At 39.7% G+C, this 22702-nt stretch overlaps 1 protein-coding gene across 1 annotated transcript in view; it reads right to left on the bottom strand.

Annotated features, from left to right (window-relative positions):
- LOC137167011 (cardiomyopathy-associated protein 5-like) overlaps positions 1–22702 on the bottom strand; it is a 47273-nt gene that overhangs the window by 18768 nt on the left and 5803 nt on the right. The window contains exons 2-7 of the mRNA XM_067568954.1: positions 21722–21817; positions 20792–21025; positions 17946–17968; positions 15843–15964; positions 9259–9408; positions 7714–7860 (exon numbers count right to left, since the gene is read on the bottom strand). Of these exons, the coding sequence (XP_067425055.1) occupies positions 7714–7860; positions 9259–9408; positions 15843–15964; positions 17946–17968; positions 20792–21025; positions 21722–21817 (772 nt within the window). The remainder of the gene's footprint in view (positions 1–7713; positions 7861–9258; positions 9409–15842; positions 15965–17945; positions 17969–20791; positions 21026–21721; positions 21818–22702) is intronic.

The following is a 22702-nucleotide window of genomic DNA, read 5'->3' as shown; positions in this document are numbered from 1 at the left end:
TCCACCCCTTTTCTTTCTTTCTTTCTTTCTTTCTTTTTTTTTTGCTATCAGGAAAACCCCTTTACTCTACCCATCTTATTACAAAGAAAAGTAAGAACAACATGCAGTTTCTTACACAAGAAAGAACATAAGAATGGTCATACTGGATAAGACCAATGGTTTATCTAGCCCAGTATCCTGTCCTCTGACAGTGGCCAATGCCAGGTGCTTCAGAGGGAATGAACAGAACAGGTAATCTTCAAGTGATCCATCCTGTCACCCATTCCTAGCTTCTGGCAAATAGCAATTCCTGCCTATCCTGGCTAACAGCCATTGATGAACCTATCCTCCATGAATGTATCTAGTACTTTTTTGAACCCCGATATAGTCCTCGCCTTCACAACCACCTCTGGCAAGGAGTTCCACAGATTGACTGTGTGTTGTGTGAAGAAATACTTCCTTTTGTTTGATTTAAACCTGCTGCCTATTAATTTAATTTGGTGACCCCCTAATTCTTGTGTTATGAGAAGGAGTAAATAAAACTTCATTATTTACTTTCTCCACACCAGTCATGATTTTATAAACCTCTATCATATCCTCTCCTGCCCCTTAGACATCACTTTTCCAAGCTGAAAAGTCAGTCTTATTAAGCTCTCCTTATATGGAAGTTTTCCCATACCCCTAATTATTTTGATTGCTCTTTTCTGTACCTTTTCTAATTTCAATACATATTTTTGAGATGGGGAGACCAATTCTGCATGAAGTATTCATTATTCCAGTAGTTTAAATGATAGAGGCCTATGTTTTGGAGCGGACGGTCCCAAATTCAGTGCCCCTGGAGAGAACCTAGGAGAGGTCATTATGTAAGTTTATCCAGTTCAGAGTTTCCTTAACAAGTTAAATTAGGCAATTACGTATCATCTCTTGAACACTTGTTTATATCCATTTCTGTTGTGCTTTAAGGAATAAAACCATGAAGCACCACAGGGTATGGCTATTCTTAGATTACCACATCTCTGTCTTCAGCAGCCCTTGCATCAACTTTATAACAGAAATGAATACGATGCTGAAGACCTGAGCAATAGTGCTGACTTTTCTTCTTTAATTGCATCCAGTATATTTTTGCAATATTAACTACCAAAATTTAATTCTATATTTCTCTTCATTATGGCCTAAACTCAAGGACGATAGCCCTATTGCACACACAGAACAATATACATGAAAAATGACATAGATTGTAAGTGATCAAAGGACTATTGTGTGAAATAATGTACTGAATTTACCCATCAAATTCAAGGCCTCATTTTCTAGGCTGAAAGTGATTTTGTTTACTCACTTTGTTTCTCTCTACAATCTTTTCAGCACTACAAGAAGTATTGACATCATGTGAACCTGCCAAGATCTGTACTTAACATTTCTAGGATAACATTAATATCAGTCCCTAAAATAAATTGTGAAAAAAGTTAATAGAAATTATATTTACATGAGAAGAAAATGCATATTCTAAATATGATACCTAAAACTAAAGTAGAATGAAGTCTAGTTTATAATTGGATAATGAGGCAGAACTGTAATCAAATTGTAAATAATATTTTGTCTTGGGCCACAAATCATTTGTTAATGATAAAATTATAAAAATAAGCACATATTGACCTCTTAATGAGTATTAACATTTGTTGTCCTGAGAGGGTAAATAATAATTGAAGTGAAGTTGAAATCAGTATTTAACCTGAAGAACAACAGACCTGGATATTGACCAAATGTGACCCAGGAACCTCTTAGTGCCAACTGGAGAGGGGCACAGAAGGGGGGCACAGGTATGGTTCACTAAAGAGTGTCGTCTGAGATCTCAAATAAAAGCCAGTGTCACACTCAAAATCACTGTGATATCACACAGTCATCAAAATTGCTGTGAAATCACTGTGAAATGAATGTAGAGATGTCCTGTATATACACTGAAAATTATGTTCTTAATATCTGTGTCTAAAGATAGTCACCAGCTAAAGTAGTTCTCTCTCAGACAAGAAATGTTTATTTATCTGGCTGTTTACATGTAAATTATGTATTGTATGTTTCACAATTGGTCTTCTATAATCGGTCTTAACTGAATGTTAATGAAGGATTGTGAGAAACTTCGAAAGGACAAAAATAACAGGAAGATGCTAAATGCAGGGAGGTGCGGTGGGTGGGGAGGGGGGAGGCAGAGGGGAAGAACCCTATCTTGAGCAACACATGGAAGGTTTGCTCTACTATATTTGCAGGACAAAGACGACACCTTATCACCCTTCACTGAGAATATAAAAGGACAGCAGTTTTGCTTCATGAAAAAGGGGTCTAAACCAGGCTTTGTTGGAATGCTGGAGAGAATGTTGGGTGCAACAAGCTTCTTTAGCTAGGAGGCTAACCTGCTAGTTAAGTTTAGCCTCCAGAAAGCATCCTATGATTTTATTTTATAAGTAACATTTGTTTCCAACATTCCTACTGAATATCATTCAGATCTCTGTTCCTTGATAATAAACGTGTCCTTCTTTTCACTATAAATAAACCTAAGTGCTGTGGTGTTCAGCAACATGGTGATCCTGAGCTGAACCTTGCAAGCTGGTGTTATCTGTTTCTTGGGGAACAGCCGGTAATACTGATAATACTGTGAGTATTCAGTGGATAAGGGGCTGGACGTTTCAGGAAATGCTCAGAGGTCTTGGGGGGTGGTGAGTGCCTATCACTAACTTAGAAAGTGGGGGGAGGGGCAGGGCCTGGAAGGAAGTGCTTGTGCTGTCAGAGGCTGGTGCTTTCAGGTAGCTGATCCACAGAAGGCAGAGACAAGACTGCTTCATGCTAAGGGCAGGTGGTGGTGAGGTGCCTCACAACCCCAGGTCTCTCTGGGAAGCATCACACCAAAACACGAAGTCAGTAGGCCCAATCCTTAGCTGTTGTGACTCTGTGGGGCTCCATGAATGTCAACGGCCCCATGCCACTTTATACCAGCTGATGATCTCTCCCATGTATTGGCCCACAGTCAACCAGATTTTTTGACTTTTAGGATGTGATAAGGCTCACCTGTTTTCCAAAGATTTCAAGGAGGAGATGGTTATGTGAGAGATGTTGTGATGAAGATTGGGGAGGGCATTTTTTATTGTTGTTTGTTTTTAAATATTGTATGTGCCTAGAGAATGGAAGATGAAGCGTATCACTCACAAACACTATTGCAAACAATCCACCTAACTGTATAAGTCACCAATAGAATTTTTTCATTTGAAATTAACAGTCTAAATAGTAGATGACGTTAGAAGACCAGGAAAAAACTTTTGCTGTGCTTCTGAGATCTGAATAATAGTTTCCAGTGAAATCAGCTGCAGCCAGTCAGGCTACACAAATTAGCATGCATGTTTGATTGGCTGACACTGCTCTAGACGTCAGTATTATTTATCTCTGAAGAGCTCAACAATAGAAAGATCAGGATAAGATCTTCTTATCTGCTTCTCTGAAGGTAAGGGATCCAGGTCTGATGGATGTTGGCTAGAAAACCTGAAAGGGGTGTGAGTCCTGGCTCTGCATTCATTTCTACTTCTTTTGATCAGCAGACGATCAGTGTGTGTTACTTTGAAACCTAAAAAGTCTGCAGAGTCAGTGTGAAGTGATGGAAGCAGCGACAAGCAGGACTGAGAGCTCTTTTTATTCCAAATATCACAAGGCTGAATCATCACAGGTTTTGCAGTCTGTTACTATCCAATTTTTAAGTTTTTAGCCATTTTGTCTTTATGAATTACACCTGTGCAGTATACAGGTACAGTAAGGCATGTATCTATGTCATGCCAAGACTCCTAGATCATTGTGATATCAAAGGTAACTCACCCAATCACCACCCTTACTCTACAGCTAATTTGCATGCAACAATTTCATTGGTTGTATGCAGGAGCCTGCACAGATGATGAATTACTTGATCCAACTGCCACAACCATACGCCCAAATGCCATCAACACAAACCTCTCAGCACAATCTCCCCAACACAAATCAACACAACCACAAAACCAGCACACACAATAACCCCAAATAACATTCTGAAGCCTAGAATGTCTGCTGAGTCACTGTAAAGTGATAGAAATAACATGAATGGAGTGATGGAAATAGTTACAAGCATAGCTGAGAGCTCTTTTTGTTTAGAATATCGTCAGGTTGAAACATCACTGGGATTTGTGGTCTGTTACCATCCAATTTTTAAATTCTCAGCCATTTTTGTCTTTTTTTACACTCCTGACTTTATGAATTAAACCACGCAATAGTGTGATGTTGGCAGACCAGCTGAAAGTTCATGCCAAGGCAAGTAGGCCTCATCTGAACACAGATCAATACATAGCTGGAAGCCAGTCTAGCTCACCAGTGTGTTACTATTGTAAAAATAAGTATTAAAGTTATAAAAATGTGTTTAGACTTTATGAAACACTTGGGAGATGCTGCATGTATTAATCTTACTTATAACATCTGTACCCCATGTTATAAGGTTATAATAAGAGTTTGCACTCTAATCCTCTGCAATTGTGTAAATCATCAAACAGGAATTAAACATTAATTAATGTAAAATGCTGGCTTCCTAGAAAAGGTGTTAGGTCTTGCCCACCAAGAAGGCTCATTGAAACCAAATGAACCACTGTAAAATATCAAAGAACAAAGACTTTGTTAATTGCATTCCTCCCCCATCCCCATGAAGAGGAGGCATGCACATGAATTCATCCCATCAGCTTGAACTCTGGGAGGATGGGGGAAAAAAACCCCTAACAAGAAGAAACTACATCTCTATGCTGCTTGGACTCTGAGGGGCAAAGATTCTAAGCATAAGCAAGGGATCCTCAGCTACTTAGCCTGGGTTACCCCTGTGGAATCAAATAATTAATCATAGAATTGATTATAGAATGCATGGCCTGAAATTGATTATAGAGGGCTGGCCTGAAACTGGGTAGCCTGAACTGTGATGGAAGCCCTCAGGTTAAATCACTGACAGGATGCCCCAAACTGAGACTGAGATAAAGATGCTAAAATCCCACAGGATGTCTCAGGACCACCATTTAAATGCAAACTCCTTTTGTGAACTCCAGCCCTTTTGATGTCTGTAAACCAACATCTCCTGTTTTGATAAGTACCAGTATCTGCCCCCCCTTTGTCTTACCGGCCCCATAGAAACTCACTCCATACAATTTAGCATTTGAACAGGTATTGTGTAACCACCCATCTTCGGGTGTTAGCCAGGGTCCCTGAAAACTACATTGTATAATCAAGTGACTCATTGGGCATTCCTGTGAGGGCGTCTGGTGTGCCCCACTGTGCATTATGATTGTCTTTTCTGTTAAGTATAAACTGTTAATGAATTCCACTATACGATCAACATGTAAACAAACCTAAGCAACCCCTATATAAGTCTTTTGTATCTGGTAGCCAGATGAAGTACATTTGCCCAGCATCCAGACATGCTGCTTGACTTCCCTATAGCCACCTGGGTTTTCCCTATGGCTATAGTATTCCCCATAGCTATGGTTATGTGATTGTGTGTGTCACAATTAAAGCTGCACCCGATCCAACTCTAAAATGTAGCAGTGTGACTTTATTTTTCCTCGACACCCCTAGACTGTAACTCATTTGTGTGTCTGTGTTTACCTGCTTTAACCTTAGAAATAACTCATTTATTTTTTTTAGTTAATAAATCTTAAATTAGTTTATTACCGGATTGACTACAAGCCTGGTCTTTGGTGTAAGATCTAAAGTACAATTGACTTTGGGTGATTGGTCCTTTGGGACTGGGAATAACCTGAACAATGTTGTGATTTTTGGTGTAAGGGACCATCTATCATGAAGGCAAGCTTGCCTAGGTTTCAAGATAGACTGGAGTACCCAAGGGGACTGTCTGTGACCTGATGTTAAGGCTGTTGTAGTGCTTGAGGAGTTCACACTTGAGGCTTGGTAGGTGAAATTGAAGTATAGACCTCACAACAAGTTGGGAATTTTATGCCATGCTTCTTAACAGTCTGCCCTGAAGTTGGTAGTCATGCCCTTGAGCCACGCCAGACAGTTTGACAGACAGCATGGCACTAGTTTCAGCTACTAGTAATGCATATATTACATTTTCCAGCCAGTCACACACAAACAATTTTTTCTTGCACATGCCAACACCTAACGGGCTTTGCTGAAAACATAATGTTATGTATCCTTTGTTTCTGTGTTGTCTGATATTGCTAATGAGACTATTCAAATGATCTAAATATTCCAACTTCATGACCTAGCAGTAGTTCCCTGTATTGACACTCTGGAGAACTAGTTTCCATTGCCAGTGGTAAGTTTGCTGTCCCTGGGTGTCTGAGAGGACAGGGTGGTATAGTATCAGAATGTAGAATCAATGGACACCAGAGGGAGTATTCCTCAGCTGGATGGACAGTGGCCAAAAGATGGAGGCACAGAGTGAATAGTTCAGAAAAAAAATTATCCAGTTTCCAGAAGGGACAGGCAAAAATAAAGCAATAGCAAACAGATAAACAGGCCAAAGAGTTAGTGTTTTAGAGAACTTTAGATTTTGTGAAAAGTTTGTCGACTTTCCACCTTGAACAACTGGCTTGCACACTAGCCTTGATGCCAAAAATAGCATTTAGCTGCCAGAAGTCAGATTCAGAGAGGTTAGAGATTAGGGCTGGATGAAACCATGGTAGAACATTTTTTGTGAAAATTCATGTGAATTATTTGGCCATTTAAATTCACAGGATTTTGCACCCCATAAACTATAGATTTTCACCAAATTTGGGAAGCCTGCATTTTTTTTCCAGGTTTGTTTGTTTTTTGCAAAAATCTTTGGCAAAAAATATGCACCGTAAATTGAATATGCTGCAGGATGAGGAGGAGGATCCAAAGACTTTGTGGTCCAGTGGATTAAGCACAGGGCTCAAAGCCAGGGCTGCCACCAAATGGTCTCAGTGATACTTAGCATTTTATAAACATTTCATTATGAAGCATGTAAATATCATTATCCATATTTTACCACTAGGGAAATTGAATAATCCTTCTCATCCTGCAGAGTTTAAATCGTCCAGCAAAGTAAGTGTCAGAACATGGATTAGAACATGCCAATCCTATGCCTATCTACTAGGTCACAGTGCAAAGCAAGTCACTTAAACTCTAAGCCTCTGTTTCCTAATCTGTCAAATGAAGCTAATACATAATTCTTATCTAACGTAATATAATACTTGCCATTATTATAATTTATTATTTGTATCACTATAGTGCCTAGAAACCCCAGCCAAGATCAGGGCCTCAGTGTACTAGGTGCTGTACATACACATAATAAGAGATAGTACCTCCCCTGAAGAGGTTACAATCTAAATAGACAAGACAGAAAAAAGGTGGGGAAAAGAAAGTATCATTATCATCCCCATTTTACAGATAGGAAACTGAGGCACAGAGAGACTGAGTGACTTTTCCAAAGTCACATAGTGAATGTGTGGTAGAGTCATAAATTGAAGTAGTATCATTCCATTCCAATGCCTCAACTACAAGACATGACTAGAGATATTTTAAATTCTGTGTGTTTTCAAATTTCACATATGGTGAATATATTGCTATAATAGGCAAGTCACATAGTTTCCCTATTATCTAGTGAATGGAATCAGCGAAATACTTCTCTAGATCTTTAACGGCATTGTCTAGTTAATACTGTCTCAGGATCTGAGATATAATCATTAAATGCCAAAACATACTTACCAGTTTTAAAAGTGGATTTGTCACTCGGTAAGCTACATCCCGTATAGTTCACAGCCATGACCCACACACCATAAAAGTGATCTGGCTCCAAGTCTTCCAAAATGCAGTAACTCTCCTTCACTGTAACTCTGTATTCTTCCACCAAGGCTAGTATAAGCACACACATACAGGTCATTAGAGAAATTCACACCTGTTAGAAACAATTTGTATGGTTTAAGGTCTCTTATATTGACCAATATGTAAACAGGAGTTGATCATAACGGGACTTGTATGCAATAGCATAATGTTTGCCACAAAAATATAGTCAAGAAGGAACAAAATTAGTTCTGCAGCATAAGGAGATAATGAGAAGGTTTATTTGTGGGCACCATCAAATTTAATTGCCAATTGGCCTTTAATTGCACAATACGTTTCTGGAGATAACTTAGCACCTCCTCAGCTAATTAATGTAGAGGAATTCTAGCACTTAAGTTGCTTTAAATCTTTACCATTCACTCTCAGATAAAACCACAGAAAAGCAAAGTTAAGATACAAAGGGATTACTACAGGGAAATGTGCTGAATTCTTCCTGCAAGGCATTGAGTAGAGATGGTTGAAAAACAGAGAGGGGTTTTCTGTAGAAAATTTAGACAAAATGACTTTTTGTTTTTTCCACAGAAAATTTGGACTTTTTGGCAACATATCACAAACTAAAATATTTCTAGTTAAAATGGTGCTGCAGCGTCTCACAGGAGTTGTAGTATGGGTGCCTTAGACTCCCATTCTTCTCTGTGACCTGCTCTCTAACTGGACAACATCTCCCATGATGCATCACTTTCTCCCCTCTTACTAAAGGCATGCATCACAGGAATCCTGTCTAAGGTGCATCATGGGAGATACAGTCCAACCAGAAAACCTGGCCTATAAAGGAAAATGAAAGTGTAAAACACCCAGATTAAAATTCCCATGAGGCACTGTGGCACTATTTTGAAAAGTAAAATCTCAGTTTTGAGTCAAAACTGAAAATTTTTTGGTTGGGGGCATTTGTGTTTTCAATTATATATTTAATGTGTTACACATTTAACCTGTGTTAAAATGTTGCATTTCTGCTGAGTTTTTCCTGCTTTGTTACCACAGAACACATATTTCCAATTTAGGAGCCTAAATTGAGACTCTTAAATCCATAAATAGGCACCTGATTTTTGCAGGTGTGGAGCTGCAGATACAGCTCTCATAAACATAAATAGGCATTGCAGTAACTCATCATCTCTGAAAATCAGGCCACTTTCATTAAGGATCCTAAATATGGGTTTAGGTGCCTAACATTAAGCACTTAAGTTGAAACGTTTTGGCCAAAGTATTTAACTATTATTCTATTTTTTAAAAAACTTAACTTGTGATCTCTTCAAGTTATCTATCCTTAATACTATTAACTCTTCAGGATCAGCCACATTGTGCTCTTCCCCATAGATAGCAATAGCTTAGCCACTCTTAAGGATCATTTTTGATATAATGTTATTTGAGATGCTGAATTTATGTTGGTGAGATGCATTTTCAGTCACTTACCACTTTGATCTTTGTTTGGTTGAGGTTCCTCCATGCAGTACACCTGGAAGCAATCAATGATGTCCCCTTCACTCACAGTCCAATAGACTGCAATCGATGTGCTAGTAGCAGAGTTTGGTTCCTGGGGTAGTAATTTTGGAGTCTGTGGAACTGGAAGACAGACTTCGGTAGTTATTCATACTGCTGTATGTTGAACCACACCAACTCCAGCTATTCAACCAGATGGTTTATTTTCCCTTAATTATGAATACTTGAGATGACAGCCAATTAAGGATTCATTAAAGTAAAAAATAGGTGGACTATTTAGAATAACTGAATAAGGACAACAACAATACAATTTTTGGCTAATAAATTAATATAAACTAGAGATGGGTGAATCAACTGCTAGGAGTGAAATTCTGTCTCTTTAATTCTACTCTCATACAGTTCCATGGATCTGAGTGGGGTTGGCATAAGTGTAGTGACTGACAGAATTCTGCCAAATATTTGTCAAATAGTAAAACTATCAATGCTATCCAGCTAGGTGACTATTCAGGCCATACCCAGCCACCAATCTCTAATGGTCCATCTTCTGAGCAGCAGTAGTTCCCAGGTTTATGGGTATTCAGCTAGTTGTTGCTACACTAGTTTCAATGAGATCCTCCTCACACAGCATGCAAGAACCAGCAGCATGTGAGCCACTGGGCTAACTCCACCTCTTCCACACCTCCCATAAGGCACCAGAGAGACATAATGACAGTTCTTGGTAGACTCGGGGATTGAAGACCAATACTCTAAGTCCAAGAGGAGCCAGGCAGAAAGGCTTCCAGTGGCTGGAAAGGCTCCCTACGGAGAGGTATGTTTGGATCATATGCATATTTGGAGGCCAGAGTATCATCCAGTTGGTATGACCCCCAGATAAAATAATCCTAAACCAAATATTGAGTTGATCACCCAAGCTTAACAGTGTCTGGTGAAGGCAGGTAAGTGTTTTGTTCACTGAGGTGGAATAGAACTTCTTAGCTCTACAAATGCAGATTTCCCTTCTCTGCACAACTGCCTTTAGTCAGGTGCTTCCTGCAGAATCAGACCTTCTCAACAGCTAACGATAACGTCCCATCTTGTCCATTCTTTTATTTAAAAAAAAAAAAAAGACTGACAGACAGGTCTATAATCTGTGATGCAGACAATATTATTCCAGCATTAGAGGCATGATGCAAATGATGTCCTAGTGTTTTGACCGGGGTTGGAAGAACTACTAAGCCAGTCCTCAATCCCCATCCCTTACCTGCTATGGCAGTTCTTACAAAAATCTATCCAATGATTTGCTTCCTTTCAAACTAGTGACAAATGTCCTTTTAAAGGCAATGGCAAGGTGGCTCTTCCCCACCACCCAGAATCCTGTCAGCTTCAGGAGTACCTATGTCACTAACCTGCTTTCTCCCAATCTAGCTATTAAAAGATACAGGCCTATGTCTGCCCTTTGTTCATGTGGGAACAGGGTTCCTCCTTTGAGCCAATGATAGCTTTAAAACTTAAAAGTATCAGGTATGTACTGCAGTGTAATAAAATGCCATAGGCATCATCCATGGGCATACAGGGGGAGGGAGGTCAAGCAGGGGGACACCCCCCCACAATAATGAGTGGAGTGGGGCACAGAACTCCTCAAGGGCTGGGACGGGGACAGTAAACTCCTCCAGCCCCAGAGCTGTGGGGGAAGGGGCATTCCACCCCGGAGGTGGGGGAAGGGGGGCACAGAACATTCTCCTCCAAAAGCGGCCAATTTTTTTATTCCTGTCCATGTCCCTGGCATCATCCCTTCCCCTGGCCTTTCCCCATGAGACCTATTAACCTTAATAGAAGAGAGTGAGTCCGTGTGCTCAGCCATCTGCTACTTTGCAGTGCACTCTAGGGCATGAATTCTGCTGAAGCCTCAGAATACCTTTTATAATTTAAGTGGTCAGATCAGAAGGCCCAGCAGGAGGGTTACTGTTGAGTCACACTGCGTTAGAGAGGGAAGCAGGCTGCTTCTTGAGAGATCCTATTTTTGCTGAACTGGCCTTGCCCCGAACAGAGAGATTATACTGGGACACCACCTCCTGAACAGTTCCAGAGGGGTAGCCGTGTTAGTCTGTACACAGCAAAACCAACGAGAGTCCTGTAGCACCTTCAAGACTAACACATTTCTGTAGGCATAAGCTTTCGTGGGCTACAACCCACTTCGTCAGATGCTCCTGACTGACAAAGTGGATTGCAGCCCACGAAAGTTTATGTCTACAGAAATTTGTTAGCCTTTAAGGTGCTACAGGACTCTTATTGGACCTCCTGAACAGGAGACCAACCAAAACGGTGAGTGAAACACTTGTTCATAGGAAATACTACATAGAGCTACATAGTGGGGAGAGGGAACCTGCTGAAGACAGCAGCCAGGTTTCAGAGGCAGGAGTGGATATATCACATCCCCAGCAAAGCACAGAAAGACTTAATAAGATTCCTAGGAATCTAGGAAAAATACCATACCGTGAAGAGATTGTCTATCATTTTTGAGGGAGGGGTGACAGCTGGGAAATAAGTCTTTAAAAGAAAGGCTCTGAACTATGGGAGAGGCCATTGCACCCAGAGAGGAACAGACTCTGCTAGGACTCTAAGCTAAGTGATCAGGGATCAAAATTTAACAGCATGGAGAATGCGACACTCTTTTGGACTCTCACTATTGTTGAAATGTTCCCTGGGGATCCAGGGATGTTTTGTGGGGAGATAATTCTTTCAGGGAGTAGAAGCAGAACTCTGAGCTCTGCAATGCTGGCATACTTTGACTTTGAACCCTAAAATCAGCAGACACCTTGTGACCTGATTGTGGAAGCCACAACGTCCTCTAAGATTTGCATAAACCTCAGATAAGCATCCAAAAGTTTGACTGCTGATCCAAATGGAACCATCCCTCATGAGATTGTTGTTTTTCAGGATTACAAGTCAATGAAAGACAAAACCATCTCTCACCATTAAGCAATCTGATTATGCAGAACAAAAACATACACAGTTTTTCATTTGCCCAGTAAATTTCCATGTTATGTGGATTCTATAAAGATCCAAACAGAAAGTTTCTGCTGTCTTCAGTTATTTTCAGACTAATGACGATGATTGTCTATGGCATTAACAAAGTAAATGTTGATGCTAGCTGTTTTCCTGTGATTTATACAGGGAGCTATAGTAAGATTACATCTGCCCATCATTGAAAAATTCATCCCTTCAGCTGCTAAAAGCAAACCAGATTTTGGGGGTTTTATTGCATCCAGAAGAGCCTTTCCTCTAATAGTGCTCAGTGGGGAAATTGTTGTGGGTTTTCAGAAGGGTTGTACAGGGAACCAGAATTCCCATTTAATGGGAAATTATGCAATTTTGACATTTGTTTTTTTGTTCCAAATTAGAATGAAAACAAAGAATTTCAAAGTTTATCACATAATCACATTTTTTAATGTTTTTCTTTTGGGTCAATCAAAACATTTAGTTTGTATTAAATCAAAATGTTTCATTTCAATATCAGCTGTACCTTTTATAATATAGAATACATTTCAAATTGAAAGGTCATTTCAAAACAAAATATTGATATGTTCCCTTCAGAAAATGTTGAAATGGAATGTACTGACATTATGAAAATGCTTCATGTCGAGGCTTTTTTCCTGAGTTAAAACTTAGTCAGAATTGACAAATTCCCAGAGAAAGTTTCAATTTCAATGAAATGGCATTTTCTGATGGAAAAATAATCCCTCAGAACGTTTTCTACCAACTCTAGTTTTCAGTGAGCTGCTGTTGCATAGATCACTTCATCCCTGGTTCTACCCTCTCTACTCACAGTAAACCCAAGAAGTCCCAAACGTATAGCATTCCACGGAGGGGTTTTCATAAGGTCAGTGTAATGGGGAGAAAGAGGTTGCACTGGCTCAACACAATTTAGTAGAAGGAGCCGGTTTCCCCTCCTTTCATAGTCTTCCTGGCAGAAAGTTGCAATCAGTGGACGTGCTTGAGTTGAAACAGCAGGCACTGGTGGCAGGTTTTTATCAGTGACAGGTCCTTGACTTTGGAATTTGTTCCCTCCTTTTTTTCTGACAGAGCCGAGATTTGACTATTTGAGTATGCTGTAAGGCTTATCTATGGCCCCAGGCTTTTACTGAGAGGGGCGGTTAAGTGAAGGGATGAATGGGTGGAGGAGAAAATTGCTAGGTAGGAAGCACTTGGGGATGCTGAGTGGTTTGAAGGGGAGAATTTTCTGATGTTGTGAAAGGCCTCTGAAAAATCTATTTTTGCTATTTTATCAACTATACAGCACCTGGAGTTTTGGCTAGACCTTGATAACCCAAATGAAAAATGCAGGGGAGGAGAGGGCTTCAAAGATCAAAGATTTAAGGAAATTTCATTTCAGTGTCAGTGCACTGACAGAGAAGTGGAAGATTTATGGTCCAGTAGTTACGGCACCCGGGACTGGGAAGACCTTGGTTCAATTCCCCGCCCTGTCTGACATTGGGTAAGTCACTTAGCCTCTCTGTAGCTCAATTCCCCAGCTGTATAATGGATGTAATACTTCTCTACCTCACTGGGGTATTGAGAGCAGAGCTGGATGAATAACTGATTTTTCAGTTAGTTGGCTGAACAAAAAAAGAGAAAAAAATCAGGGAAAAATATTAGCTTCAGATCAACCTGAAACAGATGATTCAGATGATTTGAAAAACTCGAAAATATTTGGCTTTGTCTTCAACCGAAAGAATTTGGTAAATTGAGCATGAATTTACTAAATGTTTCAGTTGACCTGAATCTGCATTTTTTGGTAAAACAAGTTTTGTCCAAAAAATTTCACCCAGCTCTAGTTGAGAAGATAAATAGGTAAAGACTGTGAGGCGTGAAGATAGTATGGTAATGGGCTCCACATAAGTATCTTAAATAGACAGAATAGAGTGATGCAGCAGAAGAGAGCAATGCAAAAGTGGGAGAAAGAGAGACAACACAAAAAGGAGGATCAGATAGGAAGAGAAAGGGGAAAGACTGCATGGGGAGCTAAGGGAGAGACAGCATTAAAAAGAATGGAGGAAAAACAAAAAGAGGAAGAGATGACATATCTAATGTTTATAGAACATGGTTAGTTTCAAGGGAAGACAGCACAGAAGTAGAGCAAGGAAAGAGATGATATGGAGGAAAAAGGGAAAGAGAAATATAGGAGGGGGCTGGGTTATGGGAAGTGGAAAGGGAGGATAAAGCCACTCACCCTTAATTAGTCAGTGCAAATCCAGCCCTGTCTGGATGTGCTGTTTGCTTTTGATTGGACCCAGTGGCTAAAGCAGATCAAAATAGGAAGGGGAGCTCAGCAATTTTAAGAAGTTAATTTGTTTTTATCAAAATGTTTGTGGAAAGCAAATGCAAAACAAAGGCAAAGCAAATCTGTTCTGTCGTTTACTTCCTTGTCATTAGCGGGTAGCCAGAGGGGGAAGGTAGGACTCACCTGCTGAATGGGAAGGGTCAGTTTATAAACTGAATCGTAGTATCCAAGGAAATTTGCTTGAAATATTTAATAAAACTGCTAGAGACTTCCTAATAAGTTACTTTTTAAAAAGTATTTTTAAAGCTACAATGGCATGGGGTTGTGTTGGAGCAGGCGACAACCACTCTGAATGTCACCTGAATGCAGAGCTGCCTTGAGACACTTAAATACATTTCATTTTCTCATTTCTTTAAATAACATTTAAAAACACGTTTTGAAAAGACGAAGAGAAAGGTTGGCAGGATGGGAATGAAGCTGAGTGGATGCACCATGCTGAGCTGTTAGTTCTCAGAAATAATAAAACTGAAGAGAAAGCGAGTAATGGGTGAAGCTGATACACCCCATGTCGTGTAGACAAACACGGTCTGTTTATTCTCTTCACTTCCATGACTGCTGGTCTGATCTGGATGATCTTCATAAGTAAAATTTACACATGCATGGCACAAAGCTCAAGTAAACAGGCTTTGTGAAGGGAGCTAAATATGGGCGGGGGAGATGGAATACACCCCACTATCCTCCATAGTCACTGCTCTTGCCTACAGAGTGGGCTTCCTCCAGCTCCTGTAACCACTGCTCCATATGTGGATGGGTTTTCAGCCATGGGATCCACATAAATACACATCCAGTGGCCCCTTTTCTGAGTCCACCCCCAACTTTTCTCTCCCCTCTAGTGGCCAGCGAGGAGGTGGTTCAGAAGCACCCCTGAATGGCTGCTGTATTTGTGACCCAATACATGTGGGTGCCAAGGGGTTGCTCAGCATGGAGAACATTACACAAGCCTTATGCCAATATGTGATTTTCACTCTGGATTGGACAGGTACAGCAAAGGGTGATCAGAATTTAGAAGAAACAAACAAGATACTTTAATGCTTTCTCCTGCACCACCCTTTCCCCTGCCCAGCAATAAACCAAACACTTGGCACAATTAGACTTCATTTGAAATTCAGCTCTGATTGCTAATTACACAGGCTCACAATGCTAAGCTTTTTTTTTCAAAGCACATTTTGATTTTACTTTTCTAAGAATTCCAGCAACAATATTAGCTTCTGCACAGGATGCACAGATAGATTCTTACCAGCAACACATTTTAAGGTCTTCTGGTCACTTCTCACTGATCCATCTGCATAATGTTCAAAAAGTGAAAATGCACTTGGCATCTTTTCTAATGAGAAAGTATTATCCATTGCAGAAAGTAACCTATTTGGAAGAAAATACATACCCAAATAAATCTCTGTAGTATTACATAGTTTCCAAAGGTTAGAGATGGATGACATGTGATATGCACTTCTCAAAATACTTCCCATGGATTTAAGAGCAACAAGCAAAGAGAAGAGAACTTCCTAACCTTGGATGCTAAGTAGGGGAGCACAGTGTTTAAAATTAGTTCAGGGATCTCTTAGCAGTAAAGATGAACCCAATCTAACTCACAAATCTGTATACTCCTGAGCTGTGGAAAAGTTTAGATGGGAAGTTCACAGCAAGGCTCCCAAGAATATGAGGATCTAAAGTTATTGACACTGTCCCTTTAAGTATATTTAAAGGCTCCAGAAAATTACATCTAATCTACAGGAAGCTGACTTCAGAGACATAATGTAAAGCAGCTGGTTATGAGGAGGGGAAAAAAAAAGGAAAATGGATTGGACTTAATTTGCTGGGTTCATTAAAAAAACAACAACATATTTTTAACTTTGAGGCAAAAGCAGCTCCAAGAAAATGAACGAATTCTTTCTACAAACCAGCCAAGCATCCCCATTTGTTTTTACACTGAAGTTGTTAATTGTTCACAATTTTAACAGGATATACGTAATAAAAATACATTTTCTTTAGAAAGACATGCAGCATTATATAAACCATTTTCTTAATCTTTTTTTTAGTAAATCAGATATAATCAATTAAAATAACCAAGTTCATGCACAAAACAGAATAAATTAATTTTAATATGTAAGTTAATGCTCATGAATAACATGCAATAAAAACCCTGGAAAAAATTATTTTTGCATAGCCTACTTTTCAACAATATACAATATACAAGTAATTGGACAGATTGTCACATGTTGGCATACAATGTACAGCACGTGACTTCATAGCACAAATACCATGAATAATGAGAAATGTGAAAGGATGTTTGGAGCATCACTTCAAAAATAACTCCTTATTCACAAACACACATTTTAAATTTGATATTTCTTATAATAAAAAATTATTTTACAATATGTCCCTAAATTGGCCACACATGATTTACTGAGGGGCCACAATCCTACTGAACACTTAAGCATATGCATGCACCAGCACATGACTTCAGTATTGACAAATCGTATGGGACGCATATCACTACGTAACTCCCATTTAAGTCAGTGAGTGAAATCCTGATCCCATTTTGGTCAAGGTGAGTTTTGCCATTGATTTCAGCGGGACCAGGATTTCACTCAGTAAGAGGGTTATGCACAAAAGGGCTGCAAGCTCAGGCTTTGTGAATACTGATAAGTAATTCACGCAGATTTTAGTAGAGGGCAAATGATTTTAAGATTACATCTCTCTCTCATCAGGATGAGTCACTAAACAGAACCCCTAGTGGCAAACCAGATAGGATATAAGGATTTGATTATGGGTTGGGAGGTTTTGTTGACGTGTGTATTGGGTGGGAGGGGGAGAGATATAAACAGATGAAATAGCAGTCCACGTTCAAACTTCACTAGAATTGTGGCCGTTTATACTAGCTCTGGATTTATCCTAGCAGTTCCATCTAGTTAAGTGACATGTTGGGTTATGTTCATTAAGATTTCATCTAATATGGAAATTACACTAGTAAAATATGAACACACTTCAAGATGGGGTGTTTAAGAAAGAGATCTAAGCACAATCAGAAAGCTCTTATATAATTACAAGAAGCATCTGTTTAAGAATGGCTATGCAGAATATTCCAAGTGATTTGACATTTTTAAAAGCCAGATTTATTATGATTTAAATTACGAATTACAAAACACATGCAAAACCCTTCAAAAGCTGTCAGCTATAGTAACAAGCATAAGATTTCTTCCCAGACTATTTGTTGTGTTTATAAAAGTAGATATTTATACTGGAAGCATGCTTTCAATAAAGCTAGAAAGTATTAAATAAAGCAGCCAGACATGCTAATCTGAATATTCACCACAATGCATCTAAACCACATTTCATATACCTTTTATTCATTTCTTTAGATAACTAATAGAGGAAAGGAAAAAGAAATTGGTTAACAATAAAAAACAGAAATTGACATAATATTAGAACAAGTAATTTAAAGACTGATTCTGCTCTTGTCTGTTGATGTCCACTTCATGGACTTCATTGGAATTTTTCCCATTTACAACAGGAGAGAATATGGGTCTCCAAGTATTTTCCCCTCTATAAGGTCACGACTCAGCATGATAAGTAAGCACATGCCTAGCTTTAACCACATGATTAGTCAATATTCAATACTCAATGCCTAACTTGAAGCACATGTCTTAACTCCTTTGCTGAATCAAGTCCTAAATTACGTTTACAGTAGGAGATATAATTTCTACATTAAGACATTAGTGTCCAAATTCCATGACCAAAATTGTCTCCACATCTGCTGAACCTTAGAAGCTCCATAACATTTATACCAGTTGAGTTGGGGATTCTCCCATGTAATGGGAATCCTCAGCTGTCTCTAGCAGCACAAAGAGAACACAGCACGGATCAGGATCTAGCCCTCCATTCCTTACTGAAAGGGCCAGAGGAGCTCAGCATTACCAGCCTCTAGAGAGCAAAAAATCATGAATTAGACCTCCCCAAAATTATGAGATTGGACCTCCAATTCATGTTTTTTTGTTTTTTTTTTTAAATAAAAAAAGACTATTTTGTGGGGGCTTTATAGGCTGTCTTTGATTTTTTTTTAACTCCCCCTGCCCAACCCCCGGTGTGTATATGACAATTAGTGCTGCCAACTCTCCCAAAATATATTGGGAAAGATGACGCGGCCCCTGCTGAGAGAGTTCTCCCCCCTCCATGTCTGCCCATCCCCACACAGCAATTAATTCTGCCCCATCCAGTCCCCACCCCATCAGCTCAGCCCCCAGCCCTCACTAGTTCACTCCCCCAGTTCCCAACCCCTCAGCTCTTCCCCTTTCAGGTCAGCCTCCCAATATCCACCCCCTCAATTCTGCCCCACAGCTACACCTCTGCTCCTCCCAGGGTTCTTCACGTCCTCTCCCAGGTCTGGGGGGGACTGCAGCAGGGTCCATTCTCCCCCTTCCAGGCAGCAGGGGCAAAGATCGTGGGGCTGTTCACTTCCTTCTGCCCCTTCTCAGGCTGCAGGGAGGTTGGGGAGAAGGCAGAGGAACCATCCAGTCCCCATTGCTCATAGGAGAGGAGGGAAAGCAGAGGAGTCACCCTGAGCTGCTTGGCTCTTTGTGTATGTGTACAGAGCAAATAAAAAGCCACAGATGGCCCGTTCCAGCCAATCCAGGTTCAGGCTGCGGGGGAGTTCATTGCTGTGTAGACTTCTGGGCTCAGGCTGGAGCCTGATCTCTGGGGTCCTTCCAGCCCGCAGGGTCCAAGAGCCAGCTGCAGGTTTTTCTTTGCTGTGTAGACATACCCTTAAGCTCCCTCCCCATCTCCTGTGAGAATGGCTTCAGGTAGTTGTGGGGAGGGGAACAGAGAACTCTGCCTGTAGCAGATGACAGGTCACGCTGCCCTGGGGGCAAGCAAGTAAAGCTGGCAGCCAATCGGGGAGCTCCAATTCACTAGAGAATTGGAGCTTCTTGCATGATTGTGAGACTGGTTCCAGCCCCAACAAAACCCTGTAACTTGTGAAAAAGCAATAGTTAGGACCCATTTTTACATCTGACCTGAGAGACAGCATATCCCATAGCACATGCCCCCAGATATTGTGATGTCAGTACTGACACAGAAGGGGAAGTGCCACTCACTGAATCATTGACCATTCTTGCAGCAACTGTGCATTCCTAGGGAATTGTCTACACCGCATTGTAAACCCAGGTCTTGTGGGCTCCATGTTTCCAAGCCTGTGCATAAGCTTTCACACTGCACTATAAACCTGGGTTTACAATTGCTGGATCTGGGTCTCACAACTGTGCTATCACAACCATACAGTACTGTATAGACCTTCTGACTAACGTTGGCAGCTGAGTTGCTTCTACACTGCAAATTCACAGGTCTTGGATCAGAATCTCAGCAGGACTCAGCCTCTGACCTCACCCCAGTCAGACCTATTTCTATGTGGTCAGAAGCAAATCTTGGACTCAAACTGGCCTGGGTTTACAGTGCAGTATGGACATTCTCTTAGATGCCCCAAGTCTAACTAAACAAATCCTGCCTAACTTGTGAGATTTTATGGGATCACAGCTCAAAATACTATTTGCTGCTGATCACACGGATATAGTAAATGGACTCGTGAGGATTCACAGATTTTTAAGTCCAGAACTGATCACTGTGGTAACCTAGTCTGATCTCCTATGAAACACAGGCCATAGATTTTGGCCAATGATTCCTGCATCTAGCCCAAAAATCATTTAGAGACTCTAAGGAATAGAGAATTTACCACAATCCTTATTAATCTGTTCCAATGATTAGTTACCCTCAGTGTTAAAAATTTCAATCTTTTTTTCTGGTTTGGACTCTTCCAACTTCAATTACCATTTCCATTTCTTCCCCAATTTCTTGTTACACCCTTGTTTGCTATAATAAAGAACCCCCTCACAACGGATATCTTCTTTTTCCTTACTATAGGTTGTGACCGAGCCATCTCTTAACCTGCTCTTCAATCAGCTACATAGACTGAGTTCCTTAAATCTCTCATTGTAAGGCATGTTTTCCACACAACCAGTCATTCTTGTAGCTCTTCTCTGAACCCTCACATGACCCAGCCATTCCAGACTGGCATATCTGAGATTTCAGAATTAATTTACCTCAGAAGACAAAGTAGGTCTGAGGATATTATATAAAATGCCTTATGTGACTAATATCATAAAGGTTTCTGTTATGGATGTAATTCATACTTACATTTAGGAAAATAACATCATCAAGTTCTTCAATTTCCTTGGTAGTTGTCTCCAAGGTCTCCTTCGCCTCAACAATACTTTGCTGAAAGTTAACCATCTGTTCATATAAGTATTCCATTTTCATCTTCTTCACCTCCTCAAAGTTCTGTGACTTCTCATCATACTGGGCTATCACTGTCTTAACCATCTCTTCATTCTGATTGTCTAAACTCTGCTTATTTTTCTTACTGTTTTCCTGGAAAATAAAACATGAAAATTTGAGAAGTAAATCTATATCAGTGAATTTACTGCACAGAAAACTCTCTAAATTATTTTAACACAAGCTATCAGTCAGGCAGCCTTTGGCATCCTTACAAAAAGACATATGTAATTATCTAAGCAAGTTCATGTACAAGAAATATCATTAGATAAATACTTTGAAAACAATGGCCAACATTTTCAAACTTGAGTGCCTAAAGTTAAGATTTCTGTAGTCACGTTTTGATTTTCAGAGCAGCTGAACATCCAAAATTCCTATTAAAGTCAACATAGGCTACCTCTGGACATCAGAACACTCATTTAGATGCCTAAACATGAATTCAGGTGTCTATCTTTAGGCAGACAACATTTGAAAATGTTGATCCACGTAAACATTTTTGGATTTTAAACAAAACAGATTGAAAATGCTATCATAATAATTTCCCCATCCAGTGCTTGACAGTCACGTATTCCACATAGTGTTAACTGTGCTGCAGCTTTGTACAGTAAAGCAACAATATATTTTCCTCAGTTAATCACTCATAGTAAGGAAACTTTGTTTAAGGACTAGTGAAACAGACAATTCCAGTGTAAATGATAACATGAAACTACAAAACAGTATAAAAATATCTTGACAGGACTGACAATATTGAAGGAGGAAAGAAAACAGTAATAGTGTAGATATTAGACTTACCTCAACAGAATTAAACAGGGATTCTATCTCACTAACAAACTCCTCAATCTTCACTGACCTTTGCTGTAACTCTCCTAGAAATCCATCTAATTGATCCTGAAATAAAAAAGTGGTGGCAACTTTCTAAATATGATGCTTAGGAAATACTGCTTTATAAAGCTTTCACATAAAACATATATTTAATGTTTCACTTCTTGATGTTGTTAGAACAATTGTTAAAATTAATTCCGTGTCTTCACCATGACTAGAAATGCAAGCACAGGAATAGTGATTGGAAAAGGCACAATGCCAACTTCAAAGCAGAAACAAAACTTGATCCTTCAGGGCACTTACGTGAGGTGTTTCACACCCTCAATTCTCACTGGCTGTGTAGCAATTTGAGGGCACTCACCACTGAACAAGAGTGCTCAAGAGACTGCAGGATCAGGCCCACAATGAGAAGAGAACACAAGTGATTGTTAAGGGCTAGCTTATGCAATAAACTATCTAGGGAACTAAACATAAATATTGAATTTCCTGAAGTTCACTTTTAAATTGTGTATATTTATTTAAAGTATGTATTTATTGTACACTAGAGGTCTGAACTTACATTACTTGTGCACCCAAAACTCCCCTCAAAGGCGTTGGTTGTTTTAGATGTGCAAGCAATGCAAAATAGGGCTCTAGGAACAATAAAGACAACATTGATGAGGTGTAATAATAATATAGCTGTTTCTATACCCAGCAGTCCTTCTTGACCTTCCTGGAGAGAGAGCTGCCCATCTGCTCATATGCAGTTTATATTTCATAAGTGCACTTGGTTTTAATCAATCTGAATACTTCTGAAAGGAAGGTCAGAGGAAGGTTGGTAGCAAACTTCCACATCCAAAATACGTTTAAAAAAATACCACATGACCTCTGAATTATAAGTATCATATTATATTGTAAAATTGAATGTAAAATTTATAAATATTTAGAGCTGGTCACTTTGAGATTCCAAGG

The sequence above is a fragment of the Emydura macquarii genome, unplaced genomic scaffold, assembly GCF_026122565.2.
Source record: "Emydura macquarii macquarii isolate MOO-44397 ecotype Brisbane River unplaced genomic scaffold, CSIRO-AGI_Emac_v2 contig_2897, whole genome shotgun sequence".
In the NCBI taxonomy this organism is placed as follows: Eukaryota; Metazoa; Chordata; order Testudines; family Chelidae; genus Emydura; species Emydura macquarii.
Note: the sequence above shows the minus strand (reverse complement) of the source record. Positions and strands in the feature narration are given on the sequence as shown.